General features: G+C 45.1%; 1 protein-coding gene across 1 annotated transcript in view; it reads left to right on the plus strand.

The window, feature by feature from the left end:
- Positions 1 to 17,965, plus strand: part of KSR1 (kinase suppressor of ras 1) — a 71,653-nt gene extending 53,688 nt beyond the window's left edge. The window contains exons 7-20 of the mRNA XM_074594758.1: positions 717 to 800; positions 1,387 to 1,448; positions 1,556 to 1,662; positions 1,957 to 2,125; positions 3,377 to 3,418; positions 4,363 to 4,417; positions 5,149 to 5,194; positions 6,191 to 6,570; positions 7,492 to 7,588; positions 8,383 to 8,516; positions 8,948 to 9,079; positions 9,354 to 9,489; positions 9,846 to 9,979; positions 14,718 to 17,965. Coding sequence (XP_074450859.1) covers positions 717 to 800; positions 1,387 to 1,448; positions 1,556 to 1,662; positions 1,957 to 2,125; positions 3,377 to 3,418; positions 4,363 to 4,417; positions 5,149 to 5,194; positions 6,191 to 6,570; positions 7,492 to 7,588; positions 8,383 to 8,516; positions 8,948 to 9,079; positions 9,354 to 9,489; positions 9,846 to 9,979; positions 14,718 to 14,796 — 1,657 coding nt within the window. The 3' untranslated portion in view covers positions 14,797 to 17,965. The remainder of the gene's footprint in view (positions 1 to 716; positions 801 to 1,386; positions 1,449 to 1,555; positions 1,663 to 1,956; positions 2,126 to 3,376; positions 3,419 to 4,362; positions 4,418 to 5,148; positions 5,195 to 6,190; positions 6,571 to 7,491; positions 7,589 to 8,382; positions 8,517 to 8,947; positions 9,080 to 9,353; positions 9,490 to 9,845; positions 9,980 to 14,717) is intronic.
- The last annotated feature ends 256 nt before the right edge of the window (positions 17,966 to 18,221 follow it).

Below are 18,221 nucleotides of genomic sequence, written 5' to 3' on the forward strand. Positions count from 1 at the left end.
ATTTGCCAAGTTCAGCCTTAACTATGTATTTCAGCCAAATTTCTCTTTAATACGTCACTGATCTGTCCAGCACTTGAAATCCTTTTTTACAAAGCCAATTGACTCACGATTCCATAATGACTAGCGTACCAGCAGCAGCAATGTTGTGGATGGGGTGGTAGGAGCAAGCATGCCAAATGTGTAACAATGCCTTTTCTAAAATGCTTCCACTGCTACAATGAGAGAAGCTCCTCCTTCCTCCCTAGGTGGAAAGAGCATATATTTCCTTTTAGTTCCCTTGTACCTTCCTGCATCCCCCCTTACCAAATCCAAACCAAAACTGGGCTGGCCAGTTCTAATGCCAAACCAACCTATCTGTTTAATTTTCTGGTAAAAGGGGTAAGACTCCCACCACCACCCATCTGTACTTGCTGAGCTGCAGCTTTGAGGACCTTCTAGAGATATGTGTGCGCATACACTCTGTCCCCTTCTCAGAGACACCTCTGAGTACCTCTCAGCCCTGTTCTAAGAGTGGAGAACTAGCAACAGGCCAGCAGAGATGGCGCCAGCCTTCTTTCAGTTGCTTTTGATCAGAAAAGTGAGAAGTCTTTTCCACAACACCTCTTGCCCTTTTCAGAAAGGGCTAAAGGAGTATAGCCTGCCTGTAACTACCTACAAATGTTAATTTCCCTTTAGGCACCAGTTAACATCATTTTTCCCCTCTTGTCTCCGCTTAGGTTCTCTACAAAGTCTTGGTTATCTCAGATTTGCCAAGTCTGTCAGAAAAGCATGATGTTCGGGGTGAAGTGTAAGTACTGCAGGTGAGCACACAGGGATGATCTTTTTCAGAACTTTGCCTTTGATTCATTAAAGTTTGCCAGTGACAAGCATCTCTTGATGTGAGGCACTCTTAACAGCGGCATCATTTTTTCAGTCAGCTTCTGAACTGGGAAAGGGCCAGTGGCTTTGGCACAATTTATACTTAGGTTGGCAGCCTTGACACATAGATGAACTGAATTTATTTCCCTGCCACAGGCTTCCTGCCTGATCACGGGCAAATCTTGTAGTGGGAGCTGGATACCTAAATAACAGCAATGATTTTAGGTTTTGCTTCTTTGTCTGGGTTGTTAGTCGAGAGTGCTGAGATTTTAGTGCTCCTCTGTCACAGGATGAGAGTCAGTGAAGGTAACTATATTAAAAATAAATCAGATGCTAAGATATGTATATGGCTTTCATTAGCCTAATGACACACATAATAGGATTCTTCATATGAATGCATGCTGCTCTGGGGCCTGGAGCCTTCCAGAACTCTCTCTGAGATTAGCATAAGAATTACAAATTAAGGGTAGGCTTCCTCTCTTGGGGAAAGAACAAGTTGCTATTTAACATGTAATGTTTCTCTTTCAGATTAAAATGTCACAACAAATGTACTAAAGAGGCACCTGCTTGTAGAATATCCTTCCTTCCCAGTAAGTAATTTTCTACCAGTTCTTAGCATTTCAATGTAACTGATGGTATCACAAGAATAAAAAGTCTGAATAAAGCTTTTTTCTCCCTTCTCCAACCTGTTTTTCAGTAACAAAAATAAGAAGAACGGAGTCTGTCCCTTCTGATATCAATAATCCAGTAGACAGACCAACAGAACCACAGTTTGGAACTCTTCCCAAAGCACTAACTAAAAAGGTAGATGGTGACTGAAGAGAGTCCTGTGTCTGTAAGTCACTGAGGAGCTACAGTAAGGAGAGGTGGTAGCAGTACCTTGCTGGCTGGAGCAAGAATGGCACCTTCAGCTTTCGCTTTGCAAGGAGACTTTGATGTGTGACATTTTCTCCTTGTAAAACGTAGGTTGTGCACAGTTCCAGTGGCCTGCTCACTTAGAAAAACTATACTGTGATAGGAAGCTAGTAGTGAACACTGAGGGAAATTCTTTCTTTCTTTTTATTGTTTGCTCACGAGTGACTTTTCCTTGCTTTGCAGGAGCATCCACCAGCAATAAATCATCTGGACTCTAGCAGCAATCCTTCTTCTACAACCTCATCCACACCATCTTCTCCAGCACCTTTCCAGTCTTCCAACCCTCCTAGTGCAACACCTCCCCCAAACCCATCTCCTATGGGCCAGAGGGACGGACGATTTAATTTCCCAGGTAAACTTCTCTCTTTCAGGAGACCTCTGCCCAGATCAGAAGGGCCTCTATGTGAGCAGAGGCTGACCAAGACTTCATAGGTAGTTGCGGGTTTCTGAATACTTGGTTGTGTCTTAAACAAGGCGTGAAGGTGTATCTTGTTACCAGATAGAAGAAACTGGTCTGTTCTTAAAATTTTTAAGGTGGTATCAAGATACCTTTGCAAGAGACAGATTATTAAGGAATGCTGACACCTTTCTTAAATGATTTGATCTTTCTATTTTCTCTATTTTGAAAAGGACTAAAAATAATATTATATTCTTTCCTCTGCCTTTTTCCATTGTATCATAAAATGCATGCTGCCTTCTGTGTTTGGTCACCAGTGGCTTTAAATCAAGAGTAAGTTGATTGCCAGAGCAAAACATGAAAATGAGAGCTGGAATGAATTACTTCACCAGTCCCTCCCAAAAGATAAGAATGATCAACACTCATTTTTAAACCATTGATATACACCTATGGTAGAGAAGAATTTACCCTACATACAGATTAAGAACCCAAATGGTCAGTCGATAGAGGCAAGAATCTCTGACAAGGGCAAAGATTTACATAGTGAGAATAAACTTAATTCCTTTGATCTGGAAATGAAGTCACGTGCTGCTCAATAGCTCCTACATCTCGCCTTCAACTTGGCTGTATTTTGCATTAAGCTTTTGATCTGTGAGTGGAAGTTGCTCTTTTAGCCTACTCAAAGGAGCAGAAGCAGAGCCAGTTTAGTACAAGTACTGCAACTACTTTGTATTAGGACACACTGCTCAAATTCACTGAAATTTAAAAAATATGCTTGCAGTTTACTCATGAGCTTCAGTTTCTCTGGGTATATCTCTGAAAAGCTGAAGACATGAGAGAACATTGAAGCACGAGCCTTTACGTGGGCCTGCCTTCTAGCATTCCTGGGTTCTCTAAATTTGCTCATGTCACTTGAAGTCTGAACGTGTTGTTTTCCCACCAGACTGTTTGCTTAGTGGTAACTTAGCTTTCATTTGAGAAGTATCATCTCTCATAGTCTTCCAGACATGCATGTGCTGAAATTCACCCCCTCCAGCAGGCTGATAATCTACTAATCTGTTTCCCAGCAGTGAGCTGGGACTAATTCATTGAATGCGTATGGGGCACTTACTGATGATCCTCTAACTTGTTTGTGTTTTTTTTTTCTCCTGGTAATTTTTTTTGCTGTTCTTTTTTTTTTTAAAAAAAAAAAATTAAAAAAAAAAGCTGCCTACTACATTCAGCATAGACAACAATTTATCTTCCCAGGTGAGTTGATTGTTTTAAATCTACTAACCAGCTTCTGCTGCCAAAAAGTAACTCGTTTGTAAACTTCTGCATGCTGCCCAAGAACAATAATTCTGCTTTTTTTAAAAAAAAAGTATCTAAAACAATTCAAACTTTCTCCTGTCTCAGTATATAATTCAGGCCTCTCTCTCCTAATATGAGGTAGTGATGTGATCTACGTACTAAGGTGAAACTTTGAATATTCGGTTGTAAAATAGCTTTCTGCTGTGGGATTCACTACACAGCCATGTTCTCTCTTTAAAAAGGCTGGTTTAGGTTTATATACCGAGCTGGTATAAATGGCCACTGTCGGTTCAGGAATGCTGAGCTCACCCTTATGAACTGAGGCTCTGGCCTGTGGGATTTAACCATGGTGTAACACTATTCTTAGGTGGATTTGCCTATACAAACTTTTCTCAGTCAACTGTTCAATGAACCCTTAGAAACAGCTTGGTTTTTTCCAAAGCGAGAATGGATGATGTAGGATGCCAGGTATTTATTCTGAATTTTGGAAGGATTTGCAACACAAGCTAAATTTCCTGTGGACACTGAACAGACTGTGTGCATTTGGAACGGATGACCTGCAGTATAGATGAATTCAAACGTCCTAGATCTGTGAGGAGTTAAGGATTTCTGATTGCCCCAGGCAACCCGAAGGCATGTGAGCAGTTCACAGGCAAGGACTGACCTTGAAAGACATTACAGATAAGTAGGTGAATGGGCTCGGTCAATATACGGGCATGTAAGTACTAGGAAAGATGAGCATAGTTTTAAGTGAATAGAAGTATAAATCATATTGTCTGTGGTTGAGTTTAGTTTATAATTCCTGAATAAGAAGCAAATAATCACTATTGCAGTGTTAAAACTGGCAATCTTTAAGAGATCGAAGTGTAAAATATGTTTCATAAATGTTTCTACTTTCCCAGAAATTCCCAGTCCTGCACAAATAGCACAGCCTCCAGAAACAGCGGCAGACACTAAGTAAGTATCGCTTTAAATTCTTTTATTTGCCTAGTGTTTACCTGATAATCTTCAGATCAGTCTGAAAGTGCTCTGTTATGACCAAAACTGAACGTTATCATCTAAGAACTCACAGGAGAATTTTAGTCAGCAAGGATGAAACTGGTATTCCCAGTATTATAAAGCTGAATATGATATTTCCTTTAGATGGGACAGTAAGAAGCCCATGCCTTTAATATCTGTTATGGCTATGTGTGCATTCCGAGAGCAGAAAGGTCCAATGAAATAGAAGTTACGGAATTTTACAATTAAAAGAGCATGGCACGCTTAGCTGCAAGCAAACATCTTTTTAAGGATCTGAACAGTAGGGCGCGCGAAAGATTCTAGCCTGCATCGCCAGCACTCAGGATTACTTCTCGCAGTCCGTATTGCAGTGGTAGGAGCGGGAGTAGCCATTACTGGAACACGTTGTAACGATGTAGCCCTGCCACTGCCAAATCAATTCCTACCACTTAGTCATTGAAAATCACTTCAAAGTTTTTGTCCCTCATTTGCTAAAGTAAGGTTAGAAAGTCCTTATCTGTTAAGTGGAGCAGTAATTGTATTTTTCTCTGACCTACTATAATGCTATCAAGATCTGTTCTCTATTTGCTTCTTTCCGCTCCCCTAATGGCATATGTAGCAGCCTGCTTTTCTAACTCAGCTGGATACGCAAACATTGTTTTCACTGCAAACCTGTCTTCTCTTGTTAGTGCTCATCAACAGCCAGAGGCAGATGGAGTTGAATGTGAAGCAGAGGTAGGTTTTCTGGTTTGCCCTTTTGTACAATCAGAAATGCCATGTTGAAAGTGCCATGAAAAAGTTTTGGCCCTGGCACTGGGTGTAGGCTAGCTGCGCCTTACCTCAGCTCCACTGAACTGTTTGTACTGCAGAGATCTCAACTGAAACTCCTGGTTTCTGTAGCTAGGCCGAAACAATTACGTAGTTGCAACAACACTTAACTCTTTCTAATCAGGCTAAGACTGTATTTTTCAAACTTCCGTCTGACACTGTTTGGCACAGCCCGTTTTACATTACAAGAGCTGGAGTTATGAGGTCTAAATGCTCTGCAGACCTCAAATCCGCAAGTAATGTACGTGTAGGTACTACCAGAGGTCAGATTAGCTCATGGTAGGTGCCGCAAAGGTAAGCATGGCCTTATGTTTTGCAGAGGAAAGCCTTTCCATACCTGCTCACAAGAGTCTGTGATTTTGGTAGTTCAGCTTGTAGGATGAACACTGAAGTGGGTTTCTGTAGGGACGAGTAAGCCAATAGAGACAGAATCAATGTTTCAGCAGAAACTACTGGATTTTGAATCAAATTTCTTGATTTTTGGAGCACTTCTCTCTAACAGGACAATTTTAGTAATCTCAAAAAAAAACCTGCGCCCACATTTATTTGAAGCACAAAGAGGTTCTTGACCCTTTCTTTTAGAATGGCCTCTAGCATTTTGCCCCACACTGAAGGCCAGATCCTGAGAGATGCTGAATGCCTAGATGTTAGTGCTGGTTTTACAAATTTAACTGTATATGGGATAAAGCCTTTCCTGTTTTCACCTGCATGCACTGACATACGGAAGTATGCCTTTTTGTAGCCTTCTGAGATTATTTTGTCCTGTGAGGGATATTTCTAGAGCTGTAGGCAAAGGCACACGTCCCCTAAAGTTCTCTCCGAGCAGCCTTTGCTGCTTTGTTAGGCTGCTTCTGCCCCTCACACAAGACTCTCAGCACGTTTCCCATCTCTTTTTGTGAACAGGTGGAAGAACGAGAGACTAATAAATCAGAACCTGAAGATGATGAGGATGAGGTGGAAGATTTGCCAAACAGACGGCCACACTTGCAAGGGATGATTTATCGCAAACCTAGCCAGACCAGCGTCTACCTGCAAGAATGGGACATTCCCTTTGAACAGATTGAACTGGGGGATCCTATTGGCCAAGGACGATGGGGGAAGGTTTACAAGGGAAAATGGCATGGGGAAGTGGCCATCAGGCTGCTGGAGATAGACGGGAACAATCAGGATCATCTCAAGCTCTTTAAGAAGGAGGTGATGAACTACAGACAGACGCGGCATGAGAACGTGGTACTTTTCATGGGAGCATGCATGAACCCTCCTCATTTAGCAATCATTACCAGGTAAGGATATAGCATCTTAGTATTATTTTTAAGATACACATATTTATAGATAGACAATATTTTTTATATATAAAAAGAAGCCTACCGCTGCATGAGGAGGTGGCAGACATGAATGTAGTCTGTGTTGCTCAGAGTTTTGGATATTAGTGATATTTCCTTTTAGTGAACATATAATATTTTTGGCAGTTTTTATTTTTGAATTCTTAAATAGTAAAAATCAAAAAGCAGGAGGAAAAAAAAATTTGGAACAGGCTGTTCCTCTGTCATCTACTTCCAGAGGATTCCAGTTCAGCAAAGTGACAGTAAAGCAATGTGTGAGGCTGATAATGCAACAGTTACCTCTTCCTTTCAGTTCCTTTTAGGGACACTTGCTGATGAGGCAAAAATATTACTATTGTTCTTCTCTCTTCTGTTTTCAGTATTTAGTTGAGATGAGGATCATTTAGCCCCTTAAATAACAGCTGTTTGGGATGTTCATACACAGGCTGAATTGAAGTACGGCCAAGGGCATGCCATTCTCACGCTCCGGCACGGGGGCGCTCAGTCATTGCTAATCGCAGTTCCAAAAGGAGTCTCCTGCTGAAGTGACCAGTAGCACCAGCAGCAGAAGCTGGCGCTCAGGTTTTCAAACCTGGACTTCAGATGTCAGAGCAGTACAACAACAACTGGGCCTCTGAAGAAATAAGCATTTGGTGCATATTCTTGAGCGTGCTTTAACAATAGGTACATGCGTACACCCACACAGATGTAAATCAATCTCATCCTTAAAGTTCTTCAAAATGGCGTTTCTCAGCAGTGGAAGAGGGCTGGGATTCTGCCAAAATGATAAGAAAACCAACTGAACATCCAGTATTACACTCTTATTTCCCTCCAATATTTTAAAAGATCTTTTTAAGGATTGTTGTTCCTCTTTTCCTGTAGCTTCTGCAAAGGAAGGACGCTTCACTCGTTTGTAAGGGACCCCAAGATATCCCTGGATATTAACAAAACCAGGCAGATAGCACAGGAGATCATTAAGGTAAGGCTGCGTTATGCCAACGGAGACGTGTGCTTTCTGGGCAGTGCCTCAGCAAGAGCTTAGAGGCGGCACAGCTGGAGAGGTTCTGTGAGTCTCAATAGCCCAACAGGGTGTTGCAGCAGGAGATACTCAAAGTTGGCTGAAAAAAAGTGCTAATTTAGCGAGCAGTAAGCTAAGGGCCCATCCGGACAGAAACCGAGCTTTTGCTTGTCAGTGAGGGGCTGGGGAGGGAGAATTTAGATAAAGGGAACAATGAAGAGAGGTATGCAGGATAGGTTTCCTTCCCTGTCTCTTCTCTTTATTAGCAGCTGCAGCTGAGTTAATGCATTCTGAAGTAGGTGGCATTTTCTCCCAGATTTGCACAGCGTTTTCTGTGCTCGCTTTCAATAGTTCTCAACTGAAGAAGCATTTCTAAAGCTGCTGTTTTCTTTTCTGGCAGAAATATCCTGTGAATTTAGTGAGCAAACTCGTGTCAGTTGTTCTTCCACATAGAGACTTGTTCAGGATTGTGAAGTCCAAAGCCACTTAATGCTTCAGCTAAGAGTACCCTTCCAGCAGCCCTGTGCAGAGGATGACAAGCAATTCAGAGGCTGAGCGCTAAGCGAGATCTGCTGCCTTGCTGACTTTCCTTGCACCCTTCCTGCCTAAGTCCGGCAGCTGCTGTCTCTCCAGTTACAATTAATCATTTATGCTGGAGTAATGAGAGTAAATGTGTATTAAAAAGCAAAGCATGCCCAGAGTTAGAGGCTCGTAAATCATAAAAAAAAGTTTACCTCTCTACGTATATTTCCCAGGGCATGGGCTATCTTCACGCAAAGGGGATTGTACATAAGGATCTGAAATCCAAGAATGTTTTCTATGACAATGGGAAAGTTGTGATCACTGACTTTGGATTATTTGGAATTTCGGGTGTGGTGCAGGAAGGAAGGTAAGTGGAGGTTTCAGTGCTTGGTCCACTTCTAGAATGATAAATAATGATCACAAAGGGACACATTTTGATGTGTTACGCAGTACAAGTGAGGAGTGTTGCTTGCTTTAGTACATACACACGTTTTTGGAGTATGCTATTTTTCGTTGTTTTTTTAACAGAGTTCTTTCTGCTGTTCCCGTAGCACATTGCTAGGAAGTTACGTATAGAGTAAGACTCAGAACGCAGAAAAAAGAACACTTTGAGCCCAAGAATGAGCTGGAGAGTCAGGCTAGCTCATGTGTAGTTTTTAATAGAGTAGAAAATTAGAAAGCAAATGTCAGCAAAAACATGCGAGTAAATCAAGTCAGATGAAGCACAGATACGGTCCATACGCTGCTGCTTGGTTGAACCAGTAGTGTTCCAGTACCACTTCTTTCTTTTGAACTCAGGAGGGAGAATGAATTGAAGCTGCCTCATGACTGGTTATGCTACCTGGCCCCTGAAATTGTTCGCGAGATGGCCCCTGGGAAAGATGAAGACAAGCTGCCTTTCTCCAAAGCTGCAGATATCTATGCCTTTGGGTAAGAGAGGAACACCTGAGAGTACCATGGGAGCTTACTAAATGAGATTTGTTACAGTCGCTGGGCCTCTTCTCACAGGCTCAGGATTCTAGCTAGGACGCTTTTTCTCAGCTACTACACAAGTCATGGGCAGGAGGTGTGTGTGGTGGGAGGGATTTGCTGCACAGCCTTGTACGCCTTCCAGAGCTTATCTGAAGAAATGGGAACGGAGTCAGGGTTTTGTATCTTTCTCTTAAGAGCAGGCAAAGGCTTGATTTGTCCGTTGATGTTGCAGGACTGTGTGGTATGAGCTCCAAGCGAGAGAATGGCCTTTCAAGAACCAGCCTGCAGAAGCACTCATCTGGCAGATTGGAAGTGGCGAAGGAGTGAAACAAGTCCTTGCAACTGTTAGTTTGGGGAAAGAAGTCAACGTAAGTACCTCAGTTGCAGGAATCCTTCCATATAGCTATTTATCAGGAAGAGAGGGAGCTGCTTAAAGAGGAGATTTATTTACCTTTAGAGTTATAATACAAGTAAAAGGGCAGGAGAGAGAAGAGATTAGAATGGGACACCAGGTTAGATACTAAGCCTCTGCCCATAACTGTCCTACAGAAGTGGATGTCCGCTGGTCTGCAGGATCCTGTTTGATTATAAGAATGTCCAAGACCTCTATTAAACACTGTCTCTGGCTGGGCTCGCACAAATCACGGTGCTCAATCAGTTGCTTGGTCTGCACAGTTGACCTGGGAACTAAGTGGAGATAATGAGCCACAAATACCCTTTGCAGGAAATTCTCTCAGCGTGCTGGTCGTTCGATCTCGGTGAGAGACCTAGCTTCACTGTCCTCATGGATATGCTTGAAAAACTGCCAAAATTGAATCGTCGGCTCTCCCACCCAGGGCATTTCTGGAAGTCTGCTGAGTGAGTATTTGCTGCTGTTCAGAACATTTATGCTGCTCAGAATTTGCTCACTGATCATTTCTGTCCTTTATTTTGCCTTCCTGGGGGCTGTCAAACCTCTGATGGGAGAGTAACGGTGTTCTGCTTTTCTAGTTACTAGGAAATTATGCAATTAAGCTTGTGTGCTTCAGACAGTTAATTTCCTACTTTAACATATTCACCTCCCTCCTTCAGTAGATTACTTATACAGCTTTATGTTTGGTTTCGCAGAGTATCTACCAACAGTATTGGAAAGGGCCCACACTGACCCCAAAGTGGTTAGAATTTCCCCTATAATGGCCGGTGCTGACTGAGGAAGGGAAGGAGCAAAGAATGTGCCGCCACTTCCCTTTGAAACTGAACTGTCAAATTCTGATAGAGTCCTAAGTTCCTCAAGGAGTATGTGGGGGAAAAAATCCAACCCCCTCCTCCTCTTTACGGGAGAGCACTCAATTTGCACAGGCAGATAACGAAATGCAGCAGCGCTAGTCCTGACTCAGAATAATTGACTTCTGGGGAAAATTACCAAAATAGGCGGTAATCGTGTGTCAAGTGATTTTGAAATCCTGATGATGCAGTAAACTGACAGCTAGCAATGAGTGGCAGTGTTTGGGCTGAATCTCTAAGTTGGAATTATGTCAAGATCTGGACCAAGGAAAGATAAATCATGAGAAGTTACTGTAAATCCCTGTCAGAGCGTGATGCTTTCAAAGTCAGCTTCTGTGTCGCAAGGTCTCATAAGGGGAAGAAAGGTCTCATAAGATCCAGCATCTGTAAACTGTCAAAACTGGAAGAGGTCCCTCAAAACACCCGATTGTACGTCCCACGTCAGCAGTTATGACAGGTCAGACCAGAATATAGAACTCATTCCAGCTCAGACTGGATGAGCATAAAGCCACAAGGACTAAAACTTCCAGCCTCCCTTCTCACGAGTAACCCGTCGCTCTCAGGGAAGGGTGGTTCCCAGTTCCACTTCTATTAAGATCAAGTGGAAGCAAAGCAGATACGATTGCTGGAGCCGCAAGACTGAACCCCCACCCCAGACCAGTTCCACGTCAGTTATCTCAGCTCCCTCGCTGCCTGCTGTTATCCCAGTAGCTCCGATGGACTTGAGCGAGCAGGCTGGCCCTGCCGGCTCCAGAGGGGACAGCCAGCCTGGGTTCAGGGACACACTTAGGGTTCTCCTAGGCACAAGGGTACATTTTGGTGACCTCAGTGGTTTTTCTCAAAGTCTGGGGGAAGATCAGACACATTTGCGACCAGTGCCCACTTACTACGTACTTTGCTTAGTGTTTATTTTCATTTACTGAACCTCTAGTATTTTCTCTTTTTTTCTCCTTTTTTGATGTTTAATCTACCCCTTTCTTTCCCATAACCCTTCACAATCTTCCTGCAATACCTCACCACAACTAACCAAATGCTTGTTTGCTTCTCTGGTGACTGTCGCGGCACTCTGTGCTTTGGTGGGTGCAGTTTCTTTGGGGGTTTGGTTGAAAATTTCACCATTTGTCTCTTGTGCAATTTCCCTAACACTTGTACTGGATCCCTGATACATTACGATGTCTAACGACTTTAACGTGCGGAATGCTGCTCCAAGACTGTGGCCTCATCTTTATACAAAAGGACACTATTATCAGCAAAGACTGAAGGCTCACTGCTCACTTCTCCCTGAGAAGTAGAACCGCCTGGTATTTTTTCCTTGCGCTAGACGGGTACATTTGCACAGCACTCACTGTACAAGCGTACAACAACTGCCTTACATTTGGCAGTTGTTCTTTGCATTATCATTACCGCCTCTGGGCTGTGGCCCAGCGTTGGGAGGGAGGGTGTCTTTCTGCTCCCCGAACACCCACTGCCCCAGCAGCGCTGTCACAGCTACGCTTCGGTCCTTCTGATTTCAATTGTCTAGATTTTTTAAAATAAAAATTTAAAGAAAAACCTACAAAATCTGAGCTAAAAAATGGACCTGCGTGTAATTGCTGCTGCTTATCTGTCCCTCAGTCCTAATTTAAGAGAAACAATTTTTTTTCCTTGTCTGGCCAAAGCCTACCAAGGGCTGTTTCCAGGCGCAGCCTGTGTTGGGCAGGTCTGTACCCCGCTGCCTTGAGGACGTGCTTCTCCGTTACCCATTCCTTCAAGACATCCAGCTTCACTTGGGACATTGCTTCCTATTTTTTTTGAAGCTAATGCCTCCCTTGCCTTGTATTTAAGTTGTGTTATGTTACAGCAGTTCTTTTGCCAGTAATGAGCATGAAACAGCAGTGCCCTTTGGTGATATTTTTTCCTTTCTACAGAGACACACTGTACTCCAGCACTATGGTTCTGTGTGTCAACACTTTCGTGCCCTCGTTTCTCTGTACAGTAACATCCACTGGTGTCGGATCATTAACTCTGGTGGCTGATTCAATCTTTTCAGCTCCCTGCCCAGAGATCCCAGAGCAGACAGCGAGCCCGGGCTGGCTGCGCATTCCCAGGCAGACAGTCACGCTCTCCATTGTCCTCCAACATCTCCTTGGACATGAACTTGAAGTAACGCTTCCCATTTGGGCAGCCGGTTCAGGAGAGTGCTCAATTCCAGAGCAATTTGCCAAGTGATTATTTTGGATTAGTGTTTCCATAGGGAGTTACTTTTGAACAGCTTGTGGAACTGCAGAACGATGTCGGGTGTAGTCGCTACCCTGATTATTTTTCCCTGGGTAGACGGACTGACACCCCCCTCCGCCCCCACAAGTGGTTCACGTCAATTTGCATACATTACTACTGCTTCTCTGCTCAAAGCATTTAATAGGGGAGAAGTACTTTAAGTGTCAGTATTAGTTATCAGCATGACAGCTGAATCAGTGCTCCCTGCAAGGAAAGCACAGGCAGCTCAGTTGTTGTCCAGCCCCTGCAAACTGGGAGGCTCTCTGTAGCCAGGCCGGCCACAGACCTGCTCCCAGTCAAACCCCACTGCAGACACAGGCATTCACACCCTGTGAGACACACTGCACTAACCCCATGCTTTATTCTGGTCTAAGCTTTATAATATGTAGTTCTCAAGGGCTTGCTTTAAATAACTGAAAACTAACTCTCACGGTGTCTTTTTCCCTTCCCTCCCATATTTCTTTGTAGGTTGTAGCTACTGGTGCAATAACGGGCTCCACCTTGCATGCTTCCATGTGTTGTATCCTAACCAGCAACTTGGACAATCACCTTCCATTTAAAAAAGCAAAAACAAACCACGAAATTAACCCATGGACGTAATCAACACTATATCCGAATTCTCCTTTTCTGCCTTTTTCCGCTTGGTGTGGGCTGTTAGCTTGAATAACAACTCCTGTCCGCGAGAAGTTCCTGTCTAACAACGTGGCCATCTCTCACTTGGGAAGCGTTTCAGCAGGCTGTAACTCCCCCTGGAAAGGCTCTGGTCATCTGCTCTCTAACTAACCAGTGCAAGTGCCAGCGGGCCCTCTGTGTCCGGCCCGGCAGGGTGGGGGTTTTTCCAAAACTGGTGTGACTTGTGCATGTCCTGGGAGGCAGAGGGGTGCAGCATCCTCACGTCAGTCTGAGGTCATGCCTGGCATCCTTAGTCTGGACGGTGGCTTTGTGACTGAAGGTGACAGGTACATTCTCACAGGCACGGCCGATGGCTGGATGCTCCCCTTGCTCTGCAAACCCACAAGATTGTGCCGATTCTCCCTCGGGACCAGAGCCAGCGTTGAAGCCAGGGACAATTTTGCCAGGGGCTGGATGAAGCTGCTGCAATTCTTGAGTGGAAAAAAGGCTGGGCCTCACCCTGCCTGGAGCAGGTTGCAGTCCCTCGCCCTACCGGGATCACGCCAGGAGTATCCAGAACCGGACGGGGTGGCCCAGCTGGGATCAGCCACAAGGCTGTGTAGAAGAGCAGGGAAGCAAGAGCTGCCTTCAGCTCCCGCCCTTGCAAAGCTAGTGCTTTGAATTTGACGGTTTGCTTCTGTTTACGGCCCCTGTTCAGCAAAGTGTCCAGCAACGTTAGGGGCTTTCCAGGATTGTAGGTAACACAGCAAACACGTGCCTTTTTAGAAAAGGTCTTTTTTCATTCTTTACCAATTCGTGATTTTGAAAAAATATCTTGTTTTGGAGGGGAGAGGACAGGGACAGAGAAGAATACACACCAAGAACCTCCCAGATGCAGGCTGGCTGCTTTGCTGGCACCTGAGCGCGTCTGTGTTGGATGCGCTTGGAAGTGAGAATGTTTCTAGCTACGCTAACAGTTTAAGGGTGAAGGAAAAGACATCTTTATGCACTTGCTACAGTCTATAAAGAGGAGCAAATGGGTTTACGTTTGTTCTGTTGGGTTTTTTTTACCCATCTGCTGTAGCTCATCAAAACATCCCTTTCTCTTAAAAATGAATTTCTGTAAGTCATTTTTTCCTCCCCTTCTACTTCAAGGAAACCGAGTGCCCGTTGATAACAAGCGCTGGGCTCCTGCCCACCTTAGGGACCTCCAAAAAGCTCCTGTTTCTCCAGCGTGAGACAAAGCAGATTTGTGCTGTATGGTTCTGCTGATGGGGTTTGCATGAATAGGTTCATGCGTTTGCTGCTTAATTACTTAAGCTGCTTTTCTGGGTGATCTGAAGTTGCATGAGATCAGAATCTAACCCACTGTAGTTCCTTTTCTAGAACTGTAGCTTTGTAAGAAAAATGAAAAATAAGTAACCCTTTCCCCCTCCCTTCTCCTCTCCCTCCCTGCTCTTTTCAGCATTAACAGTAGCAAAGTTGTCCTGCGTTTTGAAAGATTTGGCTTGGGAATCCTGGAACCAAGTAATCAAAAGCTATAGCGTGGTGTGTGATTGTCTGTGAGAATGTTGTCTGCCTCCTTACACAAACATCACAAGCCTTCACTCAATCCTCCGAGCTCTGAAACTGGGGCAGCCGCCGCCGAAAGCCGCATGACCATCACTTCCCAGTCCCGTGGTGTTTGTAAAGTCTGAATTCTGCCTGAGCACCAGCAGTTATTTAAAGAATGTTTACATGATACTTTTGTGTGAACTATATTTTTTAAACATAATAAACAGTGAATCAAGTTGAACTACAGCCATTCTCAAATAGCACTGAAAGAAAGAACTATTTCTAGTTCCTGTTCATGTCTGTGGTAAAGAGACCGACCGTCTGCCTGCAAAGCAGTTGTTTCCCCGAGAGCGGTGGGACCAGCTTGTTTCAGAACGGCAGCGCACCCAGTGCAAGGGGGGGGGAGTTCCAGAGGGCAATTTTCTTTCCTTAAGGTAAAAATCAATCTATTGCCCAAACCAGCCATTGAGCGCTGAGGTCTATTTCAGCGGGGTTGGCCCAAGCTCTGGAGTTACACCAGTACAAATCTGCTCCTGCTGGGAGAGTTTCCAGTCACGTAGGCTGGGTCTCAGTTAAAGACTCGAGCGCTCTCCTACACAGAACTCACACTGAAAGCTCCTTGTCCTCATACAATCCTGGAGGAAGCTTAAGACTTGCTGGCCTTTAAAAAAATAAAAGCACGACTTGATACAACTCTGTGCACAGGGGCCAAATTCCTCTTTTGAAGTTTTAGGCACAAGTCCTAGTCCCCTAAACGAGCAGCATTTCTGGAAATATAACTCTGACCAACCCGACTCAACCGTTTCATTTGTAGAAGAAAAGACATTTTCCAGAGTGGCAGGGAACGGCGAGAGGGACGAGAGAAGGGAAAAAGCCATCCCTAAATAATGCATTAAATAGGGGCTGACGCCCAGGGCTTGGCACGACATTCAAAGGCAATGCCCCCCCCCACATACACACGCAGCGTTGCTGGCTCCTGCAGCCTGACACATTGCCCTTTGCAAGCTACTTGTTTGAAAAAATTTAGGACTAAACAGTGGTTTTGGGGAAAACTAAGAACGACAGAAATCTTGTAGCCAGGACAGTCATATCTTGCTCTAGAGGCCCCGACCCAACCCAACAGCTCAGACGCCTTTCAAAGGTTAACTTTAAGACCAAAAACCCAAAGCACACCCTATCCATGTAATATGCAGGTTGTAAAGGAGACGGCCGATGAGCACATTTAAGGTGACAGAGGCATTATCCCACAATTGCAGCAGCGTTGGCAGAGGCTCCCTCATCCCTCCCATTCACCCACGCACACGCAGACGCCCCCCCCTCCCTTTCACTGCCACCACAAGGCTTTGGCATGAGGCTGACGGGGAGAGGGGCTCTGAAGTCCTCTGTGGGGCTGGCAAAGGGGCAGGTGCCCCCTTTGGCTACTTACGGGGGGCTGACTGTTGTAGAAAATCAAGTGGCAAAAGTATTTCCTGAGTTCCGTTGAGCAGAGAGCTTCACTCCAGCTACATGCAAGTCAGTTATATTCTCCTATAAATATTTGGACAGAGTGACTTTCGAAGTGTGTCTCAGCTGTAAAATGGGTGGGTGGTAGCCAAGCGTGGCATTGCGGTGCTCTCCTGACCTTCCTCTCCCCACCTTTATAAAGCAAATAAACCCCCTCCAGCTCTACTGAGTATTTAACCTGCACCACTGGGGGGTCTTGACGACCTGCCTCTGTTCTCTCACGATAGTTTTGTGTGTCAGCAGTTTTAAGCAGAAGTTGTTCTCCCTGCTTAAATAACAGCCGCGCACCACCGACCCAGAGCGGGGAGGGAGGTGCTGCTCTGCACCAGCAACACGCCGAGCCCCCGGCGGCGCTCTGCGTCTGGCCCTACAGCCCCACGGCGGCTGCTGCCGGCTGCGGCGCGTTGCTCTGCGACCTGGGGTTCCGAGCCGCCCTTCAGCTCGCCCTGTGTTTGAGGGCAGCAGCGGCTCCTCACAGGGTGTTCCTGCATCTCCGTGCACAGAATGGGTCCCGAGACCCGGGACACCCGGAACGCCCCAGTGTGGGAACCAGTCGCCCAGCTCGCACATAGACAGTGTTTCCTCGTGCACCAGCAGTAACGCTGCTCTGCAAGTGTGAGCTACACTGAACAAGCAATATATTCTCAATTTTTTTTCTGATAAGATGACTGGCTAGGAGGAGGACAGCCAGTGCTGGATGACCAGCCAGATTAAAACAATTTAAAAAAAAAACAACAAAACAAACAAAAAAATCTATCACCTTTTGTCCTTCCTGTGGCTGCCCTCAGGTCCAGTTCCCACACAGCCTGTGCGGACTCCCGCGCCCTGGGCTGTGTGTCCCCTGCTTTCGGCAGGGCCTGGGACCTCACATCCTTGAGCTGCACTTCAACGTGCGCCGAACGCTAATGGGAACGTCCCAGCTGAGCACTGCCCCAGTGCCCCGCTGGGAACACGGCCCTGCTGCTCCACGCTCCAAAACCGGCCGTTAGACACGAGATTTGGGATTCCAATTCAACCTGACCTTGCTTTTGCGTTTAACACCCATAAATTGCTCTCAAAAGCAAACCCAGCCTCCTGGAGCCAGTGTATCGGAGAGGAGAGGCCGATGACTGGCTCTGGGATAATTTCTGTTTTAATCAGCTGGTGTGAGACACACAGCACTCGACGAAGCGGTGAGGGGAGCAGAGCTCGTACCCCTCTGCGTGTCGCAAACCAAGCGGGAGTCGCTTGGTTGCGTTGTTGTGTGTCACGCGTCCCGTCCCCTCCTGTGCTGGCGGGAGGGCGCGGGGCAGGCGAGCCTGTGCCATGTCGGGTTGTAAATGTGAAGCTGGCTGTAAATGCTGCTACAAAAGCCACGCGTCAGTAGTGAATGTAAATGGAGTCTGTAATATGGTGAAAATGGACATGTTTTCTTTTCAAATGTGATGTAAACTTTGTACAGTAAAAAAATTTTTTTTTATATTTTCTATCAACTGAGTGTCTTCCAGAATTGCTATTAAATTAATTAAAAATTGTTAGTATTAACAACAGTTTCTGTATTAGTTTATGCAACCAGAAAAAAAAAAAAAAAAAAAAAAAAAGAGTGCACTCTATGCTAATGAAATTCTGGATATGTAGGAATCTTTTCAGTGAATAAATCTTTGCTCTGGATAAAGCAAGTGTTACAGAATTGTGGTTTGACCTTTTTCCCCCCCCATCTACCTGTAGCCAAAGGAGAGGAAAACACGAGCAGATTTCATAGTGACCCACTAACACATCGCACGGCGCAGAAAAGCCCGTGCTGGAGGATTTGCAGGACTGAGCCGTTGGCCATCATGCAGCGGGTCACACTGCGGTGGCGCTGGGAGGCTACAACCCCTCCCAGAACAGACTTTTAAATGGTGTTGGGTCCTGGGAAGTTCACAAGAGCCAG

This window comes from Larus michahellis, chromosome 7, assembly GCF_964199755.1.
Source record: "Larus michahellis chromosome 7, bLarMic1.1, whole genome shotgun sequence".
NCBI lineage: Eukaryota > Metazoa > Chordata > Aves > Charadriiformes > Laridae > Larus > Larus michahellis.